At 36.3% G+C, this 27,325-nt stretch overlaps 1 protein-coding gene across 4 annotated transcripts in view; it reads right to left on the minus strand.

Annotated features, from left to right (window-relative positions):
• Positions 1 to 769: 769 nt before the first annotated feature.
• Positions 770 to 27,325, minus strand: part of znf521 (zinc finger protein 521) — a 174,565-nt gene continuing 148,009 nt past the window's right edge. For all 4 annotated transcript variants that reach the window (XM_066719568.1, XM_066719569.1, XM_066719571.1 and 1 more), the window contains one exon: positions 770 to 4,886. In XM_066719568.1, the coding sequence (XP_066575665.1) occupies positions 4,857 to 4,886 (30 nt within the window). In that variant the 3' untranslated portion in view covers positions 770 to 4,856. The remainder of the gene's footprint in view (positions 4,887 to 27,325) is intronic.

The following is a 27,325-nucleotide window of genomic DNA, read 5'->3' on the forward strand; positions in this document are numbered from 1 at the left end:
TTACCTGATGCACTTGCAACAGACATGCATTTTGCACCATGAATTTTGATTTCTGTTTTGCATTTCAATTACATTACTTGTGTATGTGGTACATAATACGTGTAGGTGCTTAGTTGTAGGCAGCTTGGTTAAGGTGAGAATGAGCTTAATAGGTGTAACCTTGTAGCATGAATTGACAGCTTATTTTGTTTGACCATTATACATACATACATACATATACATACATATATATATATATATATATATATATATATATATATATATATATATATATATATAACTGCAGAATTCCTATTTTACATTACAGTTGAACTTCCACCAAATTGAACTGTGTCTTCTGTGGAAGTATAGGAACATCTTTAGTGAACATTGACAGAAACAAAAGAAAACAAAAAATGTTTGAAGTAGTAATTACATCACCAAAACCACATGGATAAAAGCTGTTTCAGGTTGGAAATCTACTGATACATGCAGAATTATGATCTAATGATATCATTATAAATCAATTGAGACGACAGATGTTCTTCCATCAGTTTAAAAGAGAAATATATTGTCTGGCTTACAACAAGGCAGTTTCATCCATTCACCTCCCTGGGCGAAGCCAGGTCTCTAATAGGCATGTTGTGTGTGAGTATGCAAGAGAGTACAGGGGATGAGTGGTAATGGAGTTATTAATAACAGTTGCTCCCCTCATGATGTTTCATAAGTTTGAAAACTTAAAGAGGATTCCCTAAGGCAGAGACATATTGAAACAAAACACATGACCAAGTTCATCAAAAAGAATGTATTGGCACAGAGCATAAATAGCACATACTATTTCCATTATGTACACAACACATTATTTAAAATTTAAATCAAGCAATAACATATTTTTACAATACAAATTGACTGTATAAAGTAAGGATTCAGACCTCATAAGCCTGTTTGTCAGTGCTCCTGTCTGAAGGAGTAACAAACGTGCACCAGACCAGGACCTGTACATTTAACCATCATGCAACAATAGTTAAAATCACGAAGGTTGCTTTAAAAGAACTTGACAGCTTTTGCTTTGCCCAAGAGCAAACTATTCTCTGCTGTGGGGCTTTAGCAGCACCTCCTGCTAATGCACTCGAACACAAGGCATTTGTAGTGATGCGTTTCCTGTGTCTTGCAAGTTCAGTTAATGTCATTAAGTGATTCCCAGTCAAGTTCTCTTAATTTATACTAAATAATGTGTTTTGTTTATGTTAGGCCAGGAATAAAATCAGATTCATTAATGGAATGGTATAGCTGTATAAGCTGTTTCCCATCTAAATGAGATTGACCTGATTATTTCCTTGCAGAGTTTGTGTGTGTTTTTTTTATTTTTTATTTTTCAATGACTAGTGTTGCAACATGAAAGCTTTTTAAAGCTGAATTATGCAGAATATGTTGATGGGTCTGGTCAGGTTTTGAAATAATATAATTACATTTACCAACATTTTCCAAAGAAGCCAAAAATAAAAACAAAACAAAACCAACAAAAAAGAATCACAGTGAGTACATAAAAAGAAATCTTATAGCAAAGCATTTAGAATCCATTGAAAAAAGATGCATCAACACTCTAACTAATAGTTATGTACAGTACAATTAATGCAATTTATACAGACAGCAATTGTGTTGGTGATGTAAAGTACATTTGTTACATATCCTTCTATTTTCAGAATTACCATGAAAATCATCTTTTTTTATTTTTTATTAAAGGCATTAAGGATTGGGACTAATAAGAGGCATATGATGGTCCATACCAAAAACTTGACATTTACATTACTGGAGTGTTGAGTTTAAGTGCAACTTTAACAGATTAACAGATTAGACCTCAAATAAGGGATGTTCTAAATAATGTCATATACATTTATAATCATGTGTTGTTAACTATCGAAATAACATGCCTGCAATTTTTACTTTCATAGTTCACATTTGAGTTTTTACATTTATGAATAGAGTGAAGATGTAAGTCATGAGACCAATACAATCACTATCAGCATGTCAGCTCGGGATCATGCAGAGGGTTTGCCCTTGAGTTTGCTCTTTGTTTAAATTCCCTTGAAGCGGTTGGGGAACACCAACTAAAAGTGTTTTCACTACATTACGGTGGGGATAAATGTGTTTTTCCTTCAGCTGAGAGTGGCATCAGACTTGAGGGCAGCCCCATCATGAAGGTGAACTGACATATTAAAAGTGATTGTCTTAGAATTGCATGAGTTAAAAAAAACAAACTAATCAGATGTGAATAACGAAAAGAAAAAGACAAGTGAAGCAAATCAGGATGATGTCTAATGCAATTTTGACTTTATGGAATCGGGAACACTTACGACAGTGAGCATTTCCTTTGTATAATTAATTTATTTCATAGTTCGGCTGTTAATTATCCCATTTTGCTGCTAAAAGAACGTCCGGTAATGGTAACAGCCATAACTGACCTTGCTTTAAGTGCTGACAAGTTAGCTCTTCCCATAGCAAACTATAATCCAATTCACATAGTCGTATTCAAATACTGTCATACAATTCGATTTCAAACATGCATTTTATAGTCAAAAATGATTTGACCTCATTCTCTTTTTGATTAGGATAAGCAAGGGTCTGTCAATCCTTGAGATTACGTGAGCATGATAATTACGATATTTTTTGGATAATAGAGGTCTGCGAAGTTACTTTCGATTTCAAAGTTGTATGTATTGGAGAATTCAGAGAGCCAGTTTTTTTAAATGACACCCAGAAATGTCTAATAATATCCATAAAATTATGTCATGTAAACACAGCATGGGGAAAACATACTCCGACAGTGTAACGCACAAGTGTCCACTGACTTTGATTTCTACTCAGCCTACTAATGTGTTTCTGAAGTTTGTGAAACTAATTTGTTTTTTCAAATACATTAGCTTGTAGAAAACATCATGTCATATAAACATACTGATTGACTCTAGCTTCGTTTTATGACTATTTTGCATGTAACTAAGGTAATGTGACTTTTGTGATTAATTTTAGGCAGTTATCAACAATTTCCCAGTGCTTACCATTAATGAGTTACTAACAATGGATAAAAATAAATACCACATGATAATTATTGGTTTATTAAAAACATAATGCAACTCTGGTTATATAATTCTATGAAATAAGGAAACTGACAAAGCCCTTTAGTCCTGTGCTATAAGAACATTTATTGTATTTTCATACGAACCACAAACAGATATATATATATATGATATATGATATATATATATATATATATATAGATATATATAGATATACACATATACACTATCCAGTTACTTTGCTTAGCTTAAATGCTTTGTAATATAGAGGTATTTTAATTTAATGTTTCTCTCTCTCTCTCTCTCTCATTCTTGTGTATATATATATATATATATATATATATATATTTATTTATTTATTTAGTTTGGCCAATAATTGAATAGTTACTGTAAAAGTTGAACAAAAATGATAAAATTGCAAATTGTTATGTTACATTGTATATAATCCATCGGAAATACTTTTCACTACAAAATCGTATTACTTCACAACAAAATTGGACTTCAAAATAATGTTTGCAGAGAGCTTTAATATGCTTCACATGTGCAACACAAAAACAGGTTCTTTCAACTTCAGAACTTGGTTTGCTACTTTTATTTCATAAATTAAGCCATATAAGTATCGTATTTATGAGATTTTAAGTATTGTCATGGATTGTACTTCCAGTTATCCTAAAAACAACACATTTCAAGATGTTAGACAATGTATTTATATACAAAAGTGCTCCTCAAGTTCAAATCATCAAAAATATCATACATAATGGAATGAAATACTTCAGAATGGCTTACAGCTTTGAAAGAGCAATGGAATGTCACACAAATACATGATTGGAGGATTTTAGTCACAATCCAAAAGTGTCAAGACAGAGCTTTGTAATTACATAACCAAAATGAAGAAAAGGAAAAAAAAAAAAAATACACACTCCAGTACCTAAAGGTAAATTGGATTTATTTCCTATTGCAAAAACAATTCCAGTAATCTCCAGGTTCAGACTAGAGAGTAAACATTAATAACAGTAACATACAGGGTTTTTTAATTGACTTGAGATTTGGCTGTCCTGGAATTATTACAGGAGGCTTAAGCTTCTGTCAGTTTCCACAAGAAAAGCTGTGTTTCCAATCTATGATACAACTATTGCATATATGAGAATGCTAACCATTACACTATGAAGACCACATCGAAAGGGCCACCTTTTTCCAGATCTAAATTTCCTTATGCAATAATGAGATTTATGCATGGGGACAGCTCCTGTTTATGGGGTGATCTTTGTTCACTTCTACCGAGAGACAAACGCTCTGCTTGGCCACAAGTGCAATGATCAACGTGATGCCCAACTGAAGTAAGCTTTTGCGCTTTCTTTTAAAAATAAAAAAACAGGATCCTGATGGCTTTCTTTCACAAGACAATGACGGTCCTTATTCCTTCAACATATGGATCCCATTTATTTTGTCTGAAAATGCTATTCTTTGGAATTGGGTCTGTATCCTAGGTATTTAAGACAGCTTTGTGTCTGGTAGCTGGAGAAGTAACAACACATGTGAAATACTTTATTTACATTAAGTCAGCCTGGTGCTTAAAAAGTCAAATACATAATGTCCAATGCTATTTTCTTTTTTTTCTTTTTTTTTTTTTTTAAAGATAATACAGGTTTTTTTTGTTACAATACAAGTTTTCTTTTATCATGTACAATTGCAATGATAGTTCCGTGCAAAGAGTAAGTAACTGATCCATTTTCTCGTTTGTATTATGTTTTTTTTTTTTTTTTTTTGCCACGCAGCTTTCTTCAAAAAGAGACATCTACCACGTTAGCTGCTGTGCTGGCTCATTGTATGGTTCTGTGTGGAGAAGAAAGAGATACACGAGATTAAATGCATTGCAAAATACATGAATTATCAATCAGGCTTAAAAATAAATTGACCTGTATCAAGACGAAATATTAATGGTGATGATATAAAAGATACATTTCGCTCAAGGATCAGCTATGAAAATCTAACCCCGATTACGTTGTCCTAAAATTCTTGATTTTGTAAATACTTTTACAGCATAAATACAATGACTGAAAAAAAAAAAAAAAAACACTGTCCAACTATGTTAATGTTCACTAAGGCTAAATAACGTTTAACCCATTCTTCCTAGATTATTTGAAAAGTGATGTTCAGAGGTTAAAGATCTCTTTATGCTGCTTCTGAAAGTTATATTTCCTGATTTATTTCATTCACTGTGCCACCAAAAAGCTCTCATTTCTTAGCTTAAACAATCAAGCTGTGAAAAGGCTACAATACACATTCCCCAGACTTAAGCACAAGCATATCCTTTGCAATCAGAGGAATAACTAGTAAGGTTTTTATGAAAAAGATAACCTGTGAGGTACTTTGTGAAGAAAAAACAAGGCCAGACAAGGTCATAACACAGGCTGTATTTGTGGTTTAGCACTAGGGAAACAAGCAATTTCTGCTACAAAGGCTGTAGGATTTCAGCTGCTGTAAAAGAGTTTGAAACCATTTCTCTTTTTCATGCTCTCAGACTGAAGGTTTACCTTCGAATTTCACAGCTGTCACAAACTTGTAAATTGTAATCCCCTTACCATCGGAGATAACCCTGCGCAGGACTGGAATATAAATGTAAGTGATTGAGATGTCGGTTATGTACGTAATGCTTTGAAACACTGTGAAGTAACTGTAGTAATATCACACACTGGTTAATTCAAGTACATGGTGCTATGATCTTGTACAAAGTGAAATAATACTAGCAATATAACCAAAGAGGAGCAACACAGAACGGTCAGATAAGGTTGCTGAAAGAAAACTCATAGTTCAGTTTTTTTGCTTTCTGAAGCCAGACATATAACAGAAACAATGTTTGCAGTTATGCTTCCTGGTTTCATTATGCAATGTTCATGCAGACAACATACACGTTACTAAGAAACCTCTTTCCATTGCTCAGCTCACAGAGAATCACACAAGTGAGGTTAAATAAGGAGGCAAAAATCACACTTGGTTTCTCCGACATCTCCGTCAAACATTCTGATTTACACGGCAGGGGTGTGACACTCTCAATTTGAAGATTTGGTGCTGAGCTCACTGATGTGTCAGATTAAACCTAATTAATGAATTGAACAAGCCTAAACCCGCCCTGTAAAAGATAGGGTGCATGAGCTATTGTGCAATATATGGTTGTTGGCCACTGGGCTCATAAATGAAGTGTGATGCATATACAGCACACACACAAAAAATGTAACTGAGTAAATGAATAATGATGTGCAGAATATATTATACATTCCTAACTGGGTAGAACAAAATACTAAATAATTAGACATATGTATGTATGTTGAAATCTAAAATGACTGTGCTTTTATTGTTATTGTTCATATTATTATTACTCTAATTAATTAATTAAATGAACCACAAAATGAATTTAATTGTATGCACATCAATCCAAAAATCAGTATATAGAATGGCCTTAAGTTCAGTTCTGGTATTGTCACTACACACATTGCTGACAACAGATTTTGACATTTTAATCCTCAGTACCAATGTTGTAAAGTTGATGGGTAAGCCAATTATTTGACGTCACCATGCCAATTAAAAATATACAGCCTTTCATCTGTTCTTTTTAAGACTGATATTTTACATGTAAATACAGTGCCTAATCTAGCTGTGACACTGATGCGTCTATAATTATCTTATAAACATTAGTTAACAAGCTATTAAGACTGAGAAATACATTAATACAGCATGCATATTTCACAATAGTTTACCCTGTACTAATAAAAGTAATCATTAGCACACAGTCATTTTCACACAGAACATTTCAGGTAGCACAGATTTTGTAAGTGCGATTTTCAAATCCTTATAATAAGCATTTCATTATGGAATGTCAATGCAAAATTTCTGAAACTTATACTGCTTCATTCACACAGAAAACATGCAAACATGTTCTCATAAAAAGCAAAAAAACAAAACAAAAGCCAAAATAATAATTACAACAGAACACAGAGGGCCAGTCATATCTACAATAATGTGCAAAATTATATTAGCCAACATGGATTGGGTAATGATTCTAGTTTATATTAACCAGTGGCATTGTTCAGTGTCCCATTAACACCTACTTTATATGCTATTTCTTTATGCACTCAACATCCTTGCAAGTTTGATGCTCTTCCCAGTAATAAGCTCATACATACTAGTTAAGCCCAAGCTGGAAAAGGAGTAAATCCAGGCTGAGGTTCTTTAAAGAAAAGTCTGGGCTGGGGGTGTGTGACGGGTCCCTAGTGGGGAAAATCCAGGTCATCTTTTGAAGTGGCTGCTAATCCTTTTAATGCAAACTACATGCCCCACTTGCCGAGCTCAATTTAAAACACGGCCTTGGATTTTTTAACACTACAGACTAGACACACCTGTAAGAAACTTTCCGCACTCTTCCACTCTGCTAGGAATATAACTGGGCACAATTTGGATTTGTAGATTAAGGGTTCGAGAGCAGTGCACCTTCTCCTTTCAATTCCCTCCAGGAGATTAGTATTGATATACTTTTATTTGTATTTTTATTTATTGCTGTCCTTGTGTAGATGGCCTTCGAATGCTGTCTCCGTTATTCATGTCACTGCGGTGTATTGAGCTACGAAACAGATGCTGGCAGCCCAGCACAATTCCACATTACCATCAACCGTTTAAACACCACGGCAGGTTTCTTTTTAGCAAGGCAATTGGTTTCCGACAGGCAGGATAATAAGTCTTTTGACCTGCATAGATCTCCGACCCATTAAGGTTATCCGTGTGCTTGGGCGCATAGCTGACTTTAGATGTGCCTGCAAGTTCTGCATTTTATCTCCTGCCCACTTGAAAATAAAGCTTCTTTAAGTGTGTCTGGGAGAGTCCCCTAGGACAGCCGCGGCATCCCTGTTGTGGGCAATGGAGGGACAGAAGCTGCAGCCTTATTAATGAATGCAGACCATTATGAGTCTGCCTGGCTCCTGAGCTGTTCCCAGAAGCATATACAGTACGTGACTTAAAATGCCAGAATATTGACACAAAGCGAGCAGGGCACCCCCAAGGAAAATTACTCCTTGGATATAATGTAGGCTCGTAACAGCTATTAGAGTACAAAATAAAACCCTTTGGGACCTGGCTGACATATACCGCATCTACCTTCTCCCCAAACATTAGAAGAATTTCTCAGTGAAGGCATTTTCAAGGACAGCGTTAAAAGGACTTTTGTAGCACTCCGTGCAGGCAGGCAACGAATGCCTCTCACTGGATTGTGATCAACCGTACGAGCACTTCTCCATTTCATTTGAATCAATACATTTTAATCAGCAATTGCTTTGTTTTAATCTCACATTCCTTTAAAAAACAAGAACAAAAGAAGCATGGTAGTTTCTTTAACTTAGTCAAGTATTTGCCACCTTTTAAGACTAACAAACACACTGTTACTAGAATTTGTAGTTTTATTCGCCTTTAGGTAAATGTCTCCAGACAGTATAAGGGTGCTCACATCAAATTGATTCTGAATTTACTTACAGGCCAAGTTCACTAAAGACATAGCCTGAGCCTAATTAGCAGTCTTCAGTTTAATATATTACAACTGCAGTGGACGTGAATATGCTTTCCACTCGCCCTTTGGCAGTGGACTGTACTGTATTTTACAAATGGGTTTTGGAGGAAGGGGAATTACTGGTGGCTCAGCAGGTGGCACTCGTACACCCCCGGGTCACTGTTTCTATTTGAAGGGGTGGAAAGGATGGGGGGGTGGGGGAGGACACTTCAAATAATGTGTGCTGTACTGTGAATTTCAGCATAACTAATGTAATCCTTACAAATAAAAACATGCATGTCTGAGGTGAAATCTCTTTATTGAGTAAAAAAAACAAAAAAACTGATTGATTGGCTAGAGCTGTGGATTCCTAGTCAATGAAACTAATATGAACTTTCATTAAGAGCATCTCCATTAAGTCCAGAATTCAGTCTTCTACACTTCTCTTGTTAAATGTTAATTTCTAAATCAATACATGTACAAGTCTCATGTAACAGACATTGGCAAGAAGTACCGGCAACATTAGCTAAGTCAGTGACAAGGTCTATCCTAAATGTAATACCCAATATATAAAATGCAATCTAGCAACGGCTGTGTATTTCAGCCCACACATCCAATCTAGTCACTCCTTAGACCATAGCCATGACCCCTATACATGTCATGGGCAGTGTGAGCTAGGGCCCTACCTTCCATAAAAATACTTAATTCTCTGGATGTATAATATGCCCTCATAAAACCCCACAAATATCCCCCCACAATTGTTTATATACATGTGATCCATCAATGAAAAGCTGTCCTTTTATTAACAAGGGAAGGACACGCATAGATCAAATGCCAGATCTGGGAAACTGTCAATGTTGTTTACTCTTCAGCCTGTCTGATCAAAGCCAAGAGCAACGAAATGGCTTCTTATGATCTAACGTTCTCAAGTAGGTACATAATATTAACATACTAATGTAAGTGCAACTCCAATGCAATACGTTTTCAACTGACCCCGTTCTTTAAATCTTCACTGGGTGAGAATCGTCTACAAAGACTGGAAGGGAACGCGATGTATATCAGATAAAGTTCAGTGAGAACAGAGCTGTTAAGAAGGAATAACAAGCGATGTCGCTGATGATCTCTCAGGTTCTGATCTTCATATGGAATGGGTGATGACGACACCTGGGGTATATAATGCCTAGTTTCTAAACAGCATGCTGAATTCTAGTCTGGGGTAAAACATTTAAAAGGCCTCCCTTGTTCAGCCAATATGTATAATATGTCTTCTCAGAACTCTAGCATTATAAATAGGGCTTTTAGTTTTCAGCATTTATTTTCCTTATCACTTATCTTCATTAGTTATCGATAAGATGCATCTACAAACTCATTATTTTTATATTTGTGGATGAGATCAATGTGCAATGAGAAAATGGACACATCAGAAGCCAAATCAGAGTGAGAACGAAAAGCCAGTTCAAGATGGTTCAGGAGGGTTGAGGGGTGAGTGAATGATGTAATTTGTTAACTCTTGTGTTCAAAGGTGGCAAAACAGAACAGAGACACAAAGGTTTAGTTTGGTCATTATCAGCTTTTTCCATGATCAATGACGAAAGCAAATCTGCTAAAAAATACTTCACATGATCAAAAATAAATGTCAAAACAGAAAGCCCGAATTATAAGCCTTACAGCTGTGGCTTTTCCTTACAACAAAAAAACACACAAATGAGCAGTTAACCAAAAGTAGATTTGTTTTACAAACCTGAAAACCAAAAAGAGATGTACAGACAGGCAAAAAAAGAAAAACTAAAAGGTATTCATTTTGAAACTCATCTGGGACTAAAAGATTTGCTCTACATATTATCTACTGTCAGTGTGGTTTCCTGTTCTGAGTCTTGCAGGCCCCGTGGTATTTCACAGGCTGCATGGAGTCTCTGCAGGCCCATAGTGCTGGGGGCACCCATCCCATCCTCTCTTCTATAAGGAGCCCTTCACACCTGGTGTAATATTGTTCTATATATATATTTTGTATCATTCCCCGTACTGAAACTCGGCCTGAATTTCGAGTGAGGAGCGTTCCCCTTTCTCATGAAATCCAAACACACCAAACTATTTTTCTGAATGCACTGCTGACACTCCTAACTGTCCTAATCTCTCACTCGTAGGCCCCAGTATAGGATCCTTTCTGACAGCGTGAACAAATAGTTTCAGGTCCCTTTGTACCTGTATAGCCTGGAAGCAGAAGATGCAGTGTTGATTCATCTCCTCTTGTCCCAGTTTCATCCATCTTTCCCCCGATTCGATGTATGACTCCAGAAAACCAGGGATGATTGTACGGGCCCCAACGTAATCTTAACTCCTAATATTTTCTGCTGTTGAAAATCCTCCGACAGCTCTGCCAGTCGAGCCAATCAATTCTAGCTAAAATTGACTCTTATCAAAACTGGGCCTACACTGGTGAAACTCATAGGCTGATATGATTACATCACATTGCTGCATCTCCCTAGAACCATAAGATATGCATTCAGGTGTAGGTCTGTAATATTCCTTTAACTACTATGCGCCATCTTGAAGGGAAAAGGTAATTTAATAACTTATAATACTATGTTGTGTCAGTTTTCACTGTAATGTCAATACTACAGATAATGTCACGCATACACTGTCATACTGGCATTTGTGAAGGGTAGGAAATTTACTGTGGGGATGCTTCAATGCTGCTCAAGACAATCTATGGCAGTTTCAAGCCATTTTATTATCCCTTATCCCCTGAGTTATATGCCAGTATCCATACTCCCGAAAACCGGAGAATCTTTTTCAATGAAAATTCCAGGTAGATTTTCCCAACAGCATTAGCAGATGAAAGATGCACAGAAATGCTATGTTGGATGGTTTAAATAGCACGAGTGGGTTAAGAAAAAAGGCTGTATCACAAAGCCTGAGTCATATTCATTGTGGGAAAGGGTCATCTATCTTAGGAAAAGAAACAGCGATTGTAGGAATCAACCTCACAAAAGGTCGATTCACAGATGTTTTCCTGTTTCAGTCATTGTACTGCCCTACGGATGACATTATGGCCTTGGGACTTTACCACAGGAATTCTCTGGATGTCATTGTGTTGTCTTCTTGAACATCAATATGTTGTCCTAAGGATATAAATCTCATCTCCCCAAGGCTTTTGCTTGACCTGCAGTTGCTTACCCAAGGTAGACACCCAAGGTTGCCAGTCACAATGCCCAGGCATTAAAAAAAAACGCCAACCATAAATTGTATTACTGCACCTTAATAATAAGATAGTCTGTGCCTTAAATGTTAATGTTCACAAACAACAAACAAAATGATATGAGCTCATTTGCAAAGATAACTTCACTGAACCTTTTTCTATAATTTGTTATGAGATTGGAGAACACATTGGAAGGGTTCTTATACTAATCCTCCAAACAGAATATTTTCAGGCCCTTGAGATCCTCTGGTCTGCACTTATGGACTACCCTCTTCAATTCAAACAAGTTTTCAATGGGTTTAAAGTCCCATTGGCCATTCAAGGCACAATTTAGCCGGGATAGTACAACAAACAAAGAAACACGGGTATAAAACACATTTTCTATAATGTCATAAATTCATGATATTTTTTAAAACTGAACGGATTGTGAACACAAACAAATATGAGAATCGCATCAAAAATATTTCAGGAAGCTAAATGGGTCAAAATTACTAAGACTGGATTTATCTTAAAGAGATTACATGTGGTATTAAACAGGTGGTAGCACTTAACAGAAAAATGAGTTACAGTGCCAAAAATACTAGCGCTTTATTGACTGTCCAAAAATCCAATAGTGTAACCTTTAATGAGAATTTTAACTATCCCTGCGGAGTCCTCCTCAAACAAGGTGAATATATATATCACATGGAAGAATTGCATTTTGGGACGAAAGGCTTTGATGATCAAAGATGTAATTTTCTAACTAATAATAACTAGAGGGTGAGCAGTGCATACACAAAGATACGTATCCAGACATCATGTGTGCCGTGGATAGACCGTACATGGACAAAAAGATGCAACTCCCTGATTTATTACTTCTGTCTAGTTTTACATTTTAACTGAAATTACAACAGAGCAGTCATCAGAAAAGTAAAAAAAAAAGTTTTTAATAACATTGGTGGGATTATGTGATCTCTGATGTGAGGGATAATGTTTCTACTAAAATGCTTTTCATTGTGTAGTTGTCACATGGCAGGAATTATTATAGTATTTACAGAGGACAACAAACAGATACTTCCGCTTGCCTTAAAGCACATTTGCCTACATTCTGGAAAACTGAGTAAAAAACAAATAAAACAAACAAACAAAAAAAAACCTTAAAGCATAAATATTTGCTTTAACTATATTTATTGTACTTGATTGAAAACATATTGGATTGAGGACTATCCACGAATTTCTGCAAAAAGAAACATAATGTTGGCTGTATTTTAGATTCTATGTAGAGGGATCTGCAGGGATACTGCCACCAAGGTTTAAGCAGTCTGTTCATAAATACAGAAACCAAGAAAAAGGCATCTCCCATGGGTCCAGATGACTGGTGAAAATCCTGAATAAATGCAATTTCAATGTACTTTTCATACAGGTTTGTCAAAAGTTATCATTAACACACAGAAATTACCAGAAAATTAAAAACAGAATTACTCCTACTTCTACAAATTAATAATAATATCAGAAATAAAGGGCCATAAAGAAACAACACACAAAATCAGAACTGTCAGATGATATAGATGTCTTACTGCTGGACTGGCTGCTTTGTATTATAAAGGAGACGAATGCTCATTATTGGATCAAGAACTGTTTTGCATTCAGTGCACAGGACTTTACAAACCAAAATTTATTCAGAGTCATCAGTCAAGATTTTAATTAAGGCATGCTACCACCATCCCAAGGAAAAGCATGATGATTGTTTGATTGCAAATAAAGCATAAACACACATGCTCTTGAACCCTTTAATTATAATTACGCAGTATCTATTTACGCTGAAGAGCAATAACCAAGACAAATCTTTTGATCTGGTTTGTAATTGTTCTTGTTGGCAACAGTTATGACTTTGTTTTTCCATTTTTTTCTCAGTGTTAATTTAGCTGCGTTTATAATATTGTTTTCCCCATTTTGTTTTCTATACATTATAGTGGTAAATATGTTAAACACACACATTGTCCTATGCTGCCTATGTGCCACATTCATTGTTTTTCTCCTTCATTGTTTCCACTTTTTTTTTTTTTTTCAGGCTGCAAAATACTCTGGAGAACAACCAGGTGGGATATTTTATTACTCTTCGTTACATGCTCCTGTTCTTTTAACAGTTCTTGTCAAGGCTGTCAAGAAAGAGTTCAAAGGAATCAGAGAATGGGATGTAGGGCTTGTTCTTGATTACACATCCTATACAATATCTGTGCATACGTAGTTAGACCTTCCAAAGTAGTCCAAAGGCAGAACAGAATTGCTTTTGGTTTGAGAGGTGTTTGAAGCCTGGCCAATATTGACTCAACCCAAAGTCATTTTTTAAATGAGTACCCTGGGAGATATTCAGACTGCTTGCTTGTCTACTGGGGGTGCAATTCCTTCCTGATTTGGAAAATTGCCAAGGGAACCGTTGTCCAGTTTGGCTAAAGGGAAGAAAAAAAAAAAGGGCAGCATGTATTCTGTATTGTCAACAGTTATCAAAAATCTTTTGTTTTGCTACAGCTGGCGCTGTCTCCTTGGAAACTGACCATCTCGTTTGATGTCTTACTCATGGGGATAGACTGGACATATAGCACAGGGGGTAGAATTTCCCTACAGACTTCCTGACATGGGCAAATTAAGGTATACTGAAACAACAGGTACATTCTGGGTATTGTAATGAAAGAATTTGGTTTGGCTGTTGTTTTCTCAGAGTAAAGAAAACTTTGGGTTTAAGCCTAGGGAAAAAAAAGCACTTAAGGCCAGATAAAACAAATCCAAACTTGCTGAGGGAAAAGCCGAGTAAAACAATTGAGTGGGATATGGGTATTTTGTTTTGATTTGAAGTCCTTTGGGAAGGAACAGATCTGAGTTTTCTACAAGAGAATAAGGAAAAGTGAAGCTTTATGCATCAATGCAAAACATGCACATTGCTTCAAAATTCACAATGTGTTTGCATGAAAAAATAGTCTGTTATCTGATCTGAACTAGTAGTAGATGTATACATATTTTTGAACAGATTATAGTAATGTCTTGGGTCTATCTTTAAGATGACATTGATAAACATGTGTCCAGTACTTTATTTTTCTTAAGTAACTACAACTCATTCAGTTATACTTTTATTGAATTTCAATGTACATTCAAAAATAAGGGCCTTGCTACACTGAAAGCTTTTGTTAAAAGATGCATTTACCCAGCAATCCTGTAAAGTGGTTTCCACTATACACCCTTTTGTGTCCTTCACAAAATGCACTTAAAAGCCCGGGCTCTTTAATGGTTTTAATAATCAGATGTCCTTCACTGCTGCAAAGGCTGTGCAACTGAGGGATGATTGAGTTACCAGCATCCAAATAACCTGCTGTCACTCATGCATAATACTGCAGCACTGCCACCCTTTCATCCAAACCTTATTCTTGCATTGGTATGAATTCACTTTCTAATTTCATCTCTAGACTCTAGTGTAAAAAAAAAAAAAGCTAGATGAGTTCCTGACACATTTTGTCCCAGTGCCTGACATTAAAAAAAAAAAAAAGAAAAAGTAACAAGCATATAAATCCACTTTAGATGTACGTGCAGTATAGTACATTCTTTAAAAACATGGATAGTTTTGTTTCATAATGACTTGCAAAAGCTTCAACTTAAGCACAAATGAAAACTTATTATTATTTTAAAAAGGACAGGATTTATTTAGCTCCAGGATTGTAAAATATCTGCAAAAGCATACGTGTTGTGAATGTTTAATATGTTCAGCACAAGTCACTGCATCACTGCTATGTAACAAGATAACGTCTGGTAGAAGGAAAGTTTGCAGTCTGATGGATATGTATTCAACACCAGCATTGTTTTAAACTTTAACACTCCTCCCCCCTCCCCCCTCTTTCACGCACACTTCCCAGCCCTAGGATTTTCTTATGAAGTACCGTCTAATAAAGGTACCTGCTGGGACCAACAAGGACAAAGAGCAGCTGCATGTTCACCCACAGCCCTGGCTTGTCAAGGCCTGGCCCTGGGTCAGCAGGGTGCTGTGGCCTAACCAGACAGGGGCAGTTTCAGCTCTTGTTTATGTCCCTACAGGGAGTAACTTGTCCCCCCATTACCAAGACAAATGACCCCCAAGATAGCAAACCGAGACCCCTTATTTTATTTTCCAAATCTACACTTCATTCTTCTTTTCTTATTATAAACATATTACAGTACATTTGGAGATGATATGTTCAGGCTGTAATATTTATTTTATTTGTTTGTGTCTGATTTTAAATGATGTACAGTCCTTAGTGAAAAGTCCAGAAATCAAAGACTTGAAATAGCACAATAAAAAACACGTCTATTTCCTATATGCAGAGAAAACGTACTAACTTTTCCCAAACTCTTAATAAAATACTCCTGCTGTTTATCTGAGAGAACAGCTTCTTTAGTCCTAGTAGGAGCCCCATTATGAGGCAGACAACCACAAAAATAGCATTGTATTATTCAAAATTACCTGTTCACTACTTCACTGCAAAAAAAATAATAATAAAAAAATATATATTTATCAATCAATGTTAAGTGGTCTCATTTTTTTTTTCCAGAGCTGTATTTTAGAAACCTGAAATATATGTAAAACTGCATATACACATGTGCACACATGTAGGCATGTACCTCCTACATTTGTTTTATATATATGTTTTACAAAGAAACTAGTAGGTACAACAAAGCATGATTTGCTCAAAAAAACTAAAACATAGCAGATCCATACATATGTATGCAAAAGCTGGAGGTTAATGAATAATGACTACCATGTCTAAACACCTTTCACTTCTTCCATTCCTATCCTTGGTACAAATCTTACAGGGGGTAGGCTTGCTTGGGAAATTAGCCCAGGGCTAGTTTTTCCTAATTAGATATGAGGAGAACATGTGCGGTACCTGTGATTGGGAGGGGGCTGGGGGCCTGGGGCTTTTTAGTAAAAAAAGAAAAACTGCATGCCATAATTTTAGGACTCCCAAACTGACCATATAGTATAAACTGACATGCCTATATCATATATACATATTTACCATGTTCACAGCCTTGGATAAAGATAATAGAGAAATGAATGCATATGTGTTTCTCTAACATTTCAAATACAAGTGAGAAGTGATGTTATGTGCAGAAAAGTCAAATTCACATTTAAACCTCAAATGCAATAGAATGGAATGTTTTAGCAGAAACGGTTAATTTTTTTTGTGAGGTTTATATATTTTATAGCTTAAATTGTAAAAATACCAAAACCTTGCTTATATTATTAAAGCTTACACTATTACTAAGACACACAAAGAAAGTCAATACAATGTGTTGGCTAAGTATGAAGCCGACAACTGACTAATTGATTAAGTTTTTCATTGAGAATAGTGTTATAGGTCACATATCATGGCATTCAAGCCAATCTAACAGTTATGCTAAAGAGGCATGTGGAATGTTTTATTTATTTTCAATATGCAGCTGTTTGTGTAAATACTTAATCTGCTTCCCCTTGCAAAGTGAAAACCCCTGGACCACTACACATCCCTTTCCTGTTATACCGACTACAACTGTTGAAAGGAAATTTGGAATGCAAACATTACTTTGTGGAAATAGTTCATATTAGGAAACTACCCAACCGTCCTTTGGCACGATTAGCTTGGTAAAATTCACCTTGCAATTTTTGTACTTTTAACTCAGTTTTACTGTGGTTTCCCATGGATTCAACATGGCTTCACTGTGCTTTACTACACTACACAATGAGAATACTGTGATATCTCTTTTAAAAAAGGGTTTCTTAGGTTTGTTGACTGTAGCACAACATGGTTTGCACATGTTCCAGTGGAGTCAAGCACAGTAAAGGCATGTTGAACTCACAGGACACCAATGTAAAACAATGGTAACTACGGTTATACACTCACCTAAAGGATTATTAGGAACACCATACTAATACTGTGTTTGACCCCCTTTCGCCTTCAGAACTGCCTTAATTCTATGTGGCATTGATTCAACAAGGTGCTGAAAGCATTCTTTAGAAATGTTGGCCCATATTGATAGGATAGCATCTTGCAGTTGATGGAGATTTGTGGGATGCACATCCAGGGCACGAAGCTCCCATTCCACCACATCCCAAAGATGCTCTATTGGGTTGAGATCTGGTGACTGTGGGGGCCAGTTTAGTACAGTGAACTCATTGTCATGTCCAAGAAACCAATTTGAAATGATTCGACCTTTGTGACATGGTGCATTATCCTGCTGGAAGTAGCCATCAGAGGATGGGTACATGGTGGTCATAAAGGGATGGACATGGTCAGAAACAATGCTCAGGTAGGCCGTGGCATTTAAACGATGCCCAATTGGCAATAAGGGGCCTAAAGTGTGCCAAGAAAACATCCCCCACACCATTACACCACCACCACCAGCCTGCACAGTGGTAACAAGGCATGATGGATCCATGTTCTCATTCTGTTTACACCAAATTCTGACTCTACCATCTGAATGTCTCAACAGAAATCGAGACTCATCAGACCAGGCAACATTTTTCCAGTCTTCAACTGTCCAATTTTGGTGAGCTTGTGCAAATTGTAGCCTCTTTTTCCTATTTGTAGTGGAGTTGAGTGGTACCCGGTGGGGTCTTCTGCTGTTGTAGCCCATCCGCCTCAAGGTTGTACGTGTTGTGGCTTCACAAATGCTTTGCTGCATACCTCGGTTGTAACGAGTGGTTATTTCAGTCAAAGTTGCTCTTCTATCAGCTTGAATCAGTCGGCCCATTCTCCTCTGACCTCTAGCATCAACAAGGCATTTTCGCCCACAGGACTGCCGCATACTGGATGTTTTTCCCTTTTCACACCATTCTTTGTAAACCCTAGAAATGGTTGTGCGTGAAAATCCCAGTAACTGAGCAGATTGTGAAATACTCAGACCGGCCCGTCTGGCACCAACAACCATGCCACGCTCAAAATTGCTTAAATCACCTTTCTTTCCCATTCAGACATTCAGTTTGGAGTTCAGGAGATTGTGTTGACCAGGACCACACCCCTAAATGCATTGAAGCAACTGCCATGTGATTGGTTGATTAGATAATTTCATTAATGAGAAATTGAACAGGTGTTCCTAATAATCCTTTAGGTGTATGTCAAAGTGCAGAAGAAGAAACTGGTAAACGTGCAGAAGAATTTGAAAATATTTGAATATATACAACAAATAAAATGGTGTTACACTGATATTACATAGTTGCATTTGTTTAGGTAGAACATAGCTCCCAAGCCTCAATGTGACTTAATTGTTTATTTATAAGTACTCTATTAAAACTTTTTATTTTGATCTGCAAGTCACATTCTCAGAGTTATTTCCCTATCTATAATAACAGCTATGAAACAATACCCATTGGGAAATGCTCTGTAATAATATGTTTTATGTAAATATGCTCATGTAATGTTTGCAGTGGACAGTGAAGCTTTAAAGTTGTAGTTTGTGTTTCATGAGGAGATTTGGAATTGTAATTTTGAGGACATCTCTTGCATCTACTTTAAATAAAATATATATTTTAGTTTAGTTTTTCCAGTTAAATTAAAATCAGAGGTATTTTATTTTGTACTTTTCATTTAATTAACTGTTTTTCCTTATTTATTGTTTGACTCTGGTCTGAATCTGAAATTTGTATACATAATCTATTGATACAAATACTGCAGTACTAGTGCATGCAGTCTTGCCCCTGTCTGAGTCAATGTTCATCCTCTGCTTCTGGCTTTAGGCCAATGCTTTTCCCTGTGTGAGTTGCAGGATTACTCATCTGTGAACTCCTTAGGTACAAAAATAATATCCGTTCTTGTCAATACTCCTATAGATCTACTGTGTATCTTCTTCTTCCTAATATATAAGAACGTATAGAGACTACAGGCACATCCCTCTGAATAAGGGACCAAAAACATTAATTTCCATAATCAAAAGTAGTTAATATTGAAGAACAGGAAGCTTCGGTCACAGAGACCGTTATTAACAGTATTATTGTTGTGTAATTTAAGCAAAGTTCTGGCCTGTATCAACTCTTGAAGCCTGGTGCAATGATTGGTGAAATGAATCTCTTTCACCAGAAAAGTCTGAAATGATATAGTTAGATAGATATAGATATAGATATAGCACAGTTGGAAATACACTCATGGTTTCTTCTCTGTGATATGCCTACAAGAATGCAGAAAATGTATGATGTTAAAAGCTCCTGCCTGTATTGAATATTTGTCTACAACATCCTGCAAAGACAATGACATGATTAATTCCTAGGGGATGCTGGCAATAACTGACATCATAGGGTCTGAGAATAGCCTGTGGACTTTGGAGACAATGTATCACAGCAAGGGGAACCTGCATGGAAAAGTGGACATAAATGTTTGCATAAATGTTTAAATGTAAACATTGCTGATCAATAGCTTGCCACCAATAGTATTCCTTGAAAAGAATTCAGAACACAATATTATACATGGCTGTACCATCCTAGAAACCAAAATGTTTATTATTATTATTATACATGTATGTATTTATGTTTTCAGAAATAAAAAATTAAGTTCCATTTCACAAAGAGTTTTCATACATTGCCAAGTGAGAACCAGAAGCAGCAGCAACATCTCTCAAATTCTTTGTAGGAATATTTGTCAGGGATCCCTCTAGATTATGTGTATGCTTACACAAATAATACCCTAAGAGAGTTACTATAAAACAAATCTCACAGAATCCTTTGCTTGTCATCTTGTCTAATTTTACTATACCTGGGATGCAACACGTCATTCCTGTCTAACTAAAATATTTGACAGAATGTCTCTTTTCGCTTTCTTGTTGTTTATCTTGCTTTAAAGAATTCTGAAGAACATATTTACAATACCTATTCTTGTATACTATTGTAAATAATATGAAACATTTCCACAGAGCCCCAGTGTTTGTTGTTTAGCTTTTAATTTGAACTGCGTCTGTGTTATCGCTTGAAACTCTGCACATGAACAACATGAGGAATGAAACGAGAAGCTGCAGTGTGTATTTTTAAATCTTTTCAAACGAAGCTACTCTGTCACAATGGGACAGAAACTGCTTTCCCGCAGCAGACTGTTTAAGCAACTGGTGATTCAAGAATACAAAAGCAGTTGTGTATCACATGATCTGTGGTCTGAGAGCAATGTAAAGTCAAAGGGGAATTGAATGCCTTCTGGATGCCTAGAAAAACAGCCAGAATGGATTTTCATAATGTGGGGTATGTTAGTGATAGAGCTCTGAGGATGTTTTTCTTCTGTTTTTTTCATATAACATCACCATTTATCATTGGCACTTGGCAGCTTGCAGCTAAATCAGAGAAAGTCAGTCTTAAAAAACAGGGTTGATCTGACACAGAATGAGTCCTTTATGTTTCACCCCATACAGGAAGTTGCATTTCTTTACTATTTCAACATCCTGAGCCCAATATTCACTGGCGGACTCTGGTTGGATAATTTAATGATACGTGGGAGACTTGTGAAACTATTTAAACGCAATATCATTTAACAAAACATCCCGTGTAATGTATACAAAATGTGGGAATAACATGGGGCTTGCAACAGATGTGCGACGCGGTCTGAAATTGTTACGAAGAAAATGCTCCTCCTCAGATCAACTTTAGTAGGAGGCAATAGGAAGGTGGAAGATTTCAGATCATTTTTCCTATTGACTTTATGAAAAGTCATTTATATGAACCCAGAAAATGAATACGAGACATACTGTAGACTCCAAACCTCCAATGCTATATTATATTCAGTGCAAATCATGTATTTAAAGGTAAACTGATTGAGAAAAATAATGGTGATGTGAAGTCTTGTCTTCAGTTTCTTTAGTACATGTGCACAAGCAGAAATTAAAGTGACCTCCTGGCACAGGCATGAGAAAGATATTGAAGTGACCTATTAAAGCACAGTAAAGTAACACATTCTCTGGGTTTAAAACAGGTGCTGTTATGTCATTGACAAACAGTGCATTCATTTTTATTATTATTTTGTAAATCTTGAATCACAGAGATGGCTGCTCAAATTACTGTCAATAAATCCCTTAATTAAAAAACTAAAAAGTATTATCAGGGGATTGTGTTAAAAAAAAGAAAAAACATCTAAAATAATAATTAAAAAAACATCTAAGAGAGGAAGTAAATATTGATTAGTTCTAACCACTGTCTTGCAATAATTAAGGCAAAAGATGTACGGCTCAATTATGGAAGAACCCCCAATTGAGTGTGCCTCAGCTGATTAGTAAATGACTATTTCTCAGAGTGCTTTACATTCAATGTTCACAAGTTTTGAGGATATTCTGCAAAATGTAAAAGGGCTGCAGATATCTTTTTTTTTTCCCTTGCAATGTAATTTGCATTGCAGCTCATCCCTGTGTTTAATAACGTCTCTCCACTGACAGACTTTTCTGAGGTTGTATCGGGACAGCTTGAATTCAGAGAGAACCTTTCTGAATACTGATCAAATGTCACAAAAATAAAAATATGGGCGGAAATAAAGACACTACTTTGCTTGTCCAGGACCCACAGTCCTGAACACATATGGCACACGTCTCAAGAATCTGGAGGCTGGACACAGTCTTAACCTTCTTAAAAAGCTATCCAAATAAGTGTTTGGATCATCAATAGGAAGGCCGGTTCACTGTTCAGTCATTGCCACTGTGCTCTCTTTCATTGTCATTGTTACTGGAGATGGCTTTCAGCCGATGGCATTGACTGAGGCTCCGCAGGTACCAAATACCCTTGATGTCTAGATCACAGATCCTTCTGAGGAGTAATCTACAACTGTATTTTAATTGTAGCTGAATGGCAGAACTCCTGCATATTGATAATTGAATAGTCATTGAGTACTGATTTGTGGATTTAAAGTATAATTGCAGCAAGACGTAATTGTAAATGTATAAAATATTGTTGTTATAATAATAATTAAAAGTTCAACTAACAATACTGTTGTGACTGTAATTGCAATCTTATTATAATTGACTCCAGCTGTGATGATAACACGGATAATAACTTCTGCCTTTCTGTGCTGTCTGTGGGAGTAAAAGGCTCTGTAAAGTACAAAACCCGCTCCTTTCCCCCGCTAAGTGGTGGAACAACCTTCCCACTGAGGTCAGGACTGCCCAGCCCCTGACCACCGTCCGGAAATTTCTCAAGACACATCTTTCCAGACTTTGCCTGTAATACAGCAGCCTAATCTCTTGGGTTGCTCAGCACTCTTGCTCTTATGCACTTTTCTAATGATTACTTTTGTATTGTTAGCACTTCTATCGTTTTACTGTAACTTCCCTTATGCCTACCCCACCCTTTAGCACATAGTTGCTCTGGTTAAGGGGGTCTATTAATAAATAAGTAATAGTAATAATAACAATAATAAAGTAGTAGTAAGCAGTGAACAGGATGAGACTTCAAATTCCATATAATTAGGGGTTCACATTAGTTAGTATAGAACCCACCCCCCGCCAAAAAAAAAAGGCAGAATACATGTTATCGCACAAGATGATGATTTTGATATCAGACGAGATTTTGATAGGAACACTATTTTCTTTCACAATGCCTATGTTCCCTTTTAAGTCTCTACCCTTAAATTCAACAGCTGTTTCAAAGCTCGATCGATTCCCCTGACACCACCCCCTGCCCCTACACGCGCGGCACTGGGGACTCAACACAATGTTGTACAAAGTTACAGTTTCTAAAGCCCGGTCAGCAATAGGCCAGAAAATGAATCCAATTTTTCATTCTGTCGTAATAAATATTTCAGAACCGATGGCAATGATTTTTCTGCAGCCTTTAGTAAACCAGCAAGGGCTGCGAGTGAAAACTGGGAAAAGCCTAGAAGAAAAAAATTAGAATTAGAAGATGCCTAATTTCTTTTTGAAATTATTACTATGGTTTTTCCAAGAGGAGGAAGACAAGAAGAAACCGAAACTACACTGGATAAATTCAGCTGCGACATAGCCAGAGTGTTGAAACATTTACTCCACTCTTCTCCTGACAGCTTCTCATAAAATATCTGCACTCCATCTATCTTTTAGTGTGCCGGAGCTCCTCTGGAGACTTGAAAATAGTAGTTTAAAGCTCACTTCAGTGCCAGTCTGCAGGAGATTGCTTTCCCCCGGACCCCTGCTGATGGAGGCCTAGGGGAAGAAGCCCAGGAGTTATTCAATCAGCCCCAGACTCTAGGGCAGCCAGGAGGTCCTTTGAGGCCTGATTAGAAAGAAGCCCTCCTATTGTCCATCTCACAACAGAGGCGGAATTAGCCGGCCCCTCACCGGTTAGAGTTCATGGGAAGGAATTTCACCTGTCACAGAGTTTGTCAGGATTTCAGAATTCAGAATCTCAGTACAAAATTAATAAAATATCATCCTTGCCTCACAGCCTGGCCTGGCAACTTTCCCCAGCTTGAAGCTGATCTTTCACCTCCAAGATTAGAAAAACAAAACAAAAAATAGGAGACTTTTGGTTGCAGTTCACTCAGCTAGCTAGACTCCCCTTGTAGTACCCTAACTATATCCTATATCCTAAAAAAACTGAATGATAATTTCACAATATCTAACTATGTTTGTTGTATTGATAAGGACTTATTTAATATAAATACATAATTGCAAGTTGTATTACAATTGATATGTATACATTTGATAAAAAAAAAAAAAAAAAACATTTCAGTTTGATAAAATACCATTAATATGATCAACATATTAAATGCAATACATTTCATATTTTGTAATGGCTGTAACTTGAGAAATCTTCATGGTAGCTAGTAATAGCACAGAAACCCCAATATAATAGTCAGCAGCACAGAACAGTCCAGGTACACATGTTCATAGGAAATAAGAAAAATCTACATATTTACTATTATGATAGTTTTTCCTTCATAACATGTGTTGAAGTGGTCATTGATACTTTATGGGTGTTAAAGTCTGAACTTCTAAAATAAAAGGCTAACATAAAACACACAGAGAAAATAGCAAACCCCTGGGCTAGGAAGATTAAATCAACAACAACAAAAAACGACAAAATAACACAAACCAAAAACAAATCAAAGCGTGTAATTAAAAAGTATAAAAACATTAAACAACCTCAGGATATTAGCCATCTGTATTAGCAAAAAAAGGCATTGGGAGTTCAAACACATATATATTTTATCATCACAAACTGGCACATACATGCATACATACACACATATGTATTGCACTGGCACTGAAACAATTAAAACCATGTAAAGACATATGACACAGTCAGTGTAAATGATATCCTTTTAGTACAGGATACAGACAGTGGATGAACAAATGATAAATAAATCAGCCCTTTCAGATTGCAGTTCAGTTCCATGCTAATGAAACACTGTTTACACTGCTTTTTGTTTTCAAAATGACCTTCATCATCTGGATTTTGATGTTCTTTGCCAGGCATTGACTAATGAACACCATGTGATAATATGGGTGGCATTTACCTTGCTTCCGGCTGCTAACAGAACATTGATTGGTACTTGTTTAAAATAATACATATAAATATAAAAGAGTGTTCTCTATTCTCTTGTTGAATGCAAATGAATAATGCTGGTATATAAAAACTCTCTCATTGTCTTTTTTTTAAGGGAATACTATTAAAAGGGATACCAAAATACGGTATTTGAACTAATTTTAATGATTAATAATGATTCCTAAAGGCATCTAAAGGCAGATATTTTCAGATTTGTATTTTATTCCGGACTGTAAGGCAGACTCAGAAGGACACAGAAAGCAAAAAAATGTTACTGCATGATACAAGCCTGCCCGTGGATACATTTTTATACATTTTCAAACCTAATGGTGGCATCACCAATTCTCTTTTCCCCATAATGTCAAAGGATGTGCCGAGACTCTACAGTAATTCCAAAAACTCTTTATCAGGAGAGTGTGACTTCCCATCTTATTGGAAAAAAAAATCTGTTAAAGTGTACTTATTTTTTTAATTATAATTTTTATTCATAAGAACTTTTTAAACTTGCAGTGTAGCAAGTTTAAAAAGTTCTTATGAATACAAATTATAATTAAAAAAATAAGTACACTTTAACAGATGTTTTTCCTGAAATAAAGTGCTCTTATTTTATAATACTTGTGGAGTGGTTCAAGGGACAAGAATGTTACCTTAAAGTCTTCTGAATAACAAAGTACTTCTATTACTGCATTCATAAATTCAAAGATTAAAGGCTTGCATTGATAATGAAAAAGAAAACACCATTCATTTCAGTTGTTACAGATAAAATATACAAATGTATCCTTTATTTCAGTAAAAAAGATAGCGAACATAAACTAACAAAACAAGTATCTAAAAATAATGAGATTTATGCTTAGGACTACACTTTAAGCATTTATATTATTTTTTCTCCCCCCATTTAGGTTGGACCATTGCATATGTTTTTTTCCTGTCTGTGGTTGGACGTCTTTCTCCAGTAAATCTCCATTAATATTTCATGCAATTTCTCTATATATCAATATCAAATAAAACTATGGATAGATCGTATTATGTCTCCCTAACTGGAGCCATGTTGACTCACAACCCTACAAGGTATGATCGTTTAATTTGAGGAACTGAGGTAAGATTACAACGAAATGTATCCACGTTAAGATTTTTCCTATGGGTGGATGTTAACTGTTGGTTCATATTGCTACACAAAGGTTTAAATCTTTGACCCGTTCTTTGGAGAATTTCCACACTATTTCCCTCTTCTTCAGACCAAGAACTGTGTAGCAGCCAAAACCTGGAGATGGTTGTCACTGGCATTTTTCATCTACAATTTGTACCATTACAAAAAAAAGTGTGAAAGAATGACACAGTTTTGACTCCTTGGGCTAAAAATAAAAGACATGTTATTGTGTGCTTAGCCTAACCATGTAGGAAATGTTAGGGGTTTTGCGAATTCATGTAAATCAGGTGGCAGAGGACTGGTGTTCACTTGATCCTGAACATCCTGGACAGGGGACCATGCTAATTGTTTCGGTTTCATTAAAATCTATTCAGCAAATGGCAACTGGCACAGAGAGGGAAATCTCTAATGCATTTTGAAGAGCATCCAGAAAAATTGTTTACTTGGGACTGTTTCTCTGTAACGGTAGCTAAACAGCCCTTCTTGAATCATAGAGCAACACCAATCCCTAATGCAGCTGTCTTTTTTCCCCCCCAATTGCTTTTGCCAGGATTCACCTAACACAGTAGGGTTTGGGGATTTAGACAACCCCAACTCACCTGTTCTCTATGCAGCTTCAAAAAAACAAAACAAAAAAGGCACCACATATTGCCTTTGCAGTCTAACAAGCAAAGGCAGTCTAGTTATCTTTGGGGGAAATTGGCAATTGTATTATGCAGAGACAAAATATTTGACTTGCACTCACACCTGACTTCCCAAACAGATGGTGCCATCCCACAGATGTTGCTTATGTGTTCCATGACTTGTTTAGAAAGTGCTGCTCTAAAATATCACTTAGTCATGTGCTTTGTGCATTTATCACACTCCTGAATTAGGGTGAGTCACTGTTATTAATAGCCATTCTGCACTCGGGTGCAACTTGAGCAGACAGTGG

The sequence above is a fragment of the Amia ocellicauda genome, chromosome 2, assembly GCF_036373705.1.
Source record: "Amia ocellicauda isolate fAmiCal2 chromosome 2, fAmiCal2.hap1, whole genome shotgun sequence".
NCBI lineage: Eukaryota > Metazoa > Chordata > Actinopteri > Amiiformes > Amiidae > Amia > Amia ocellicauda.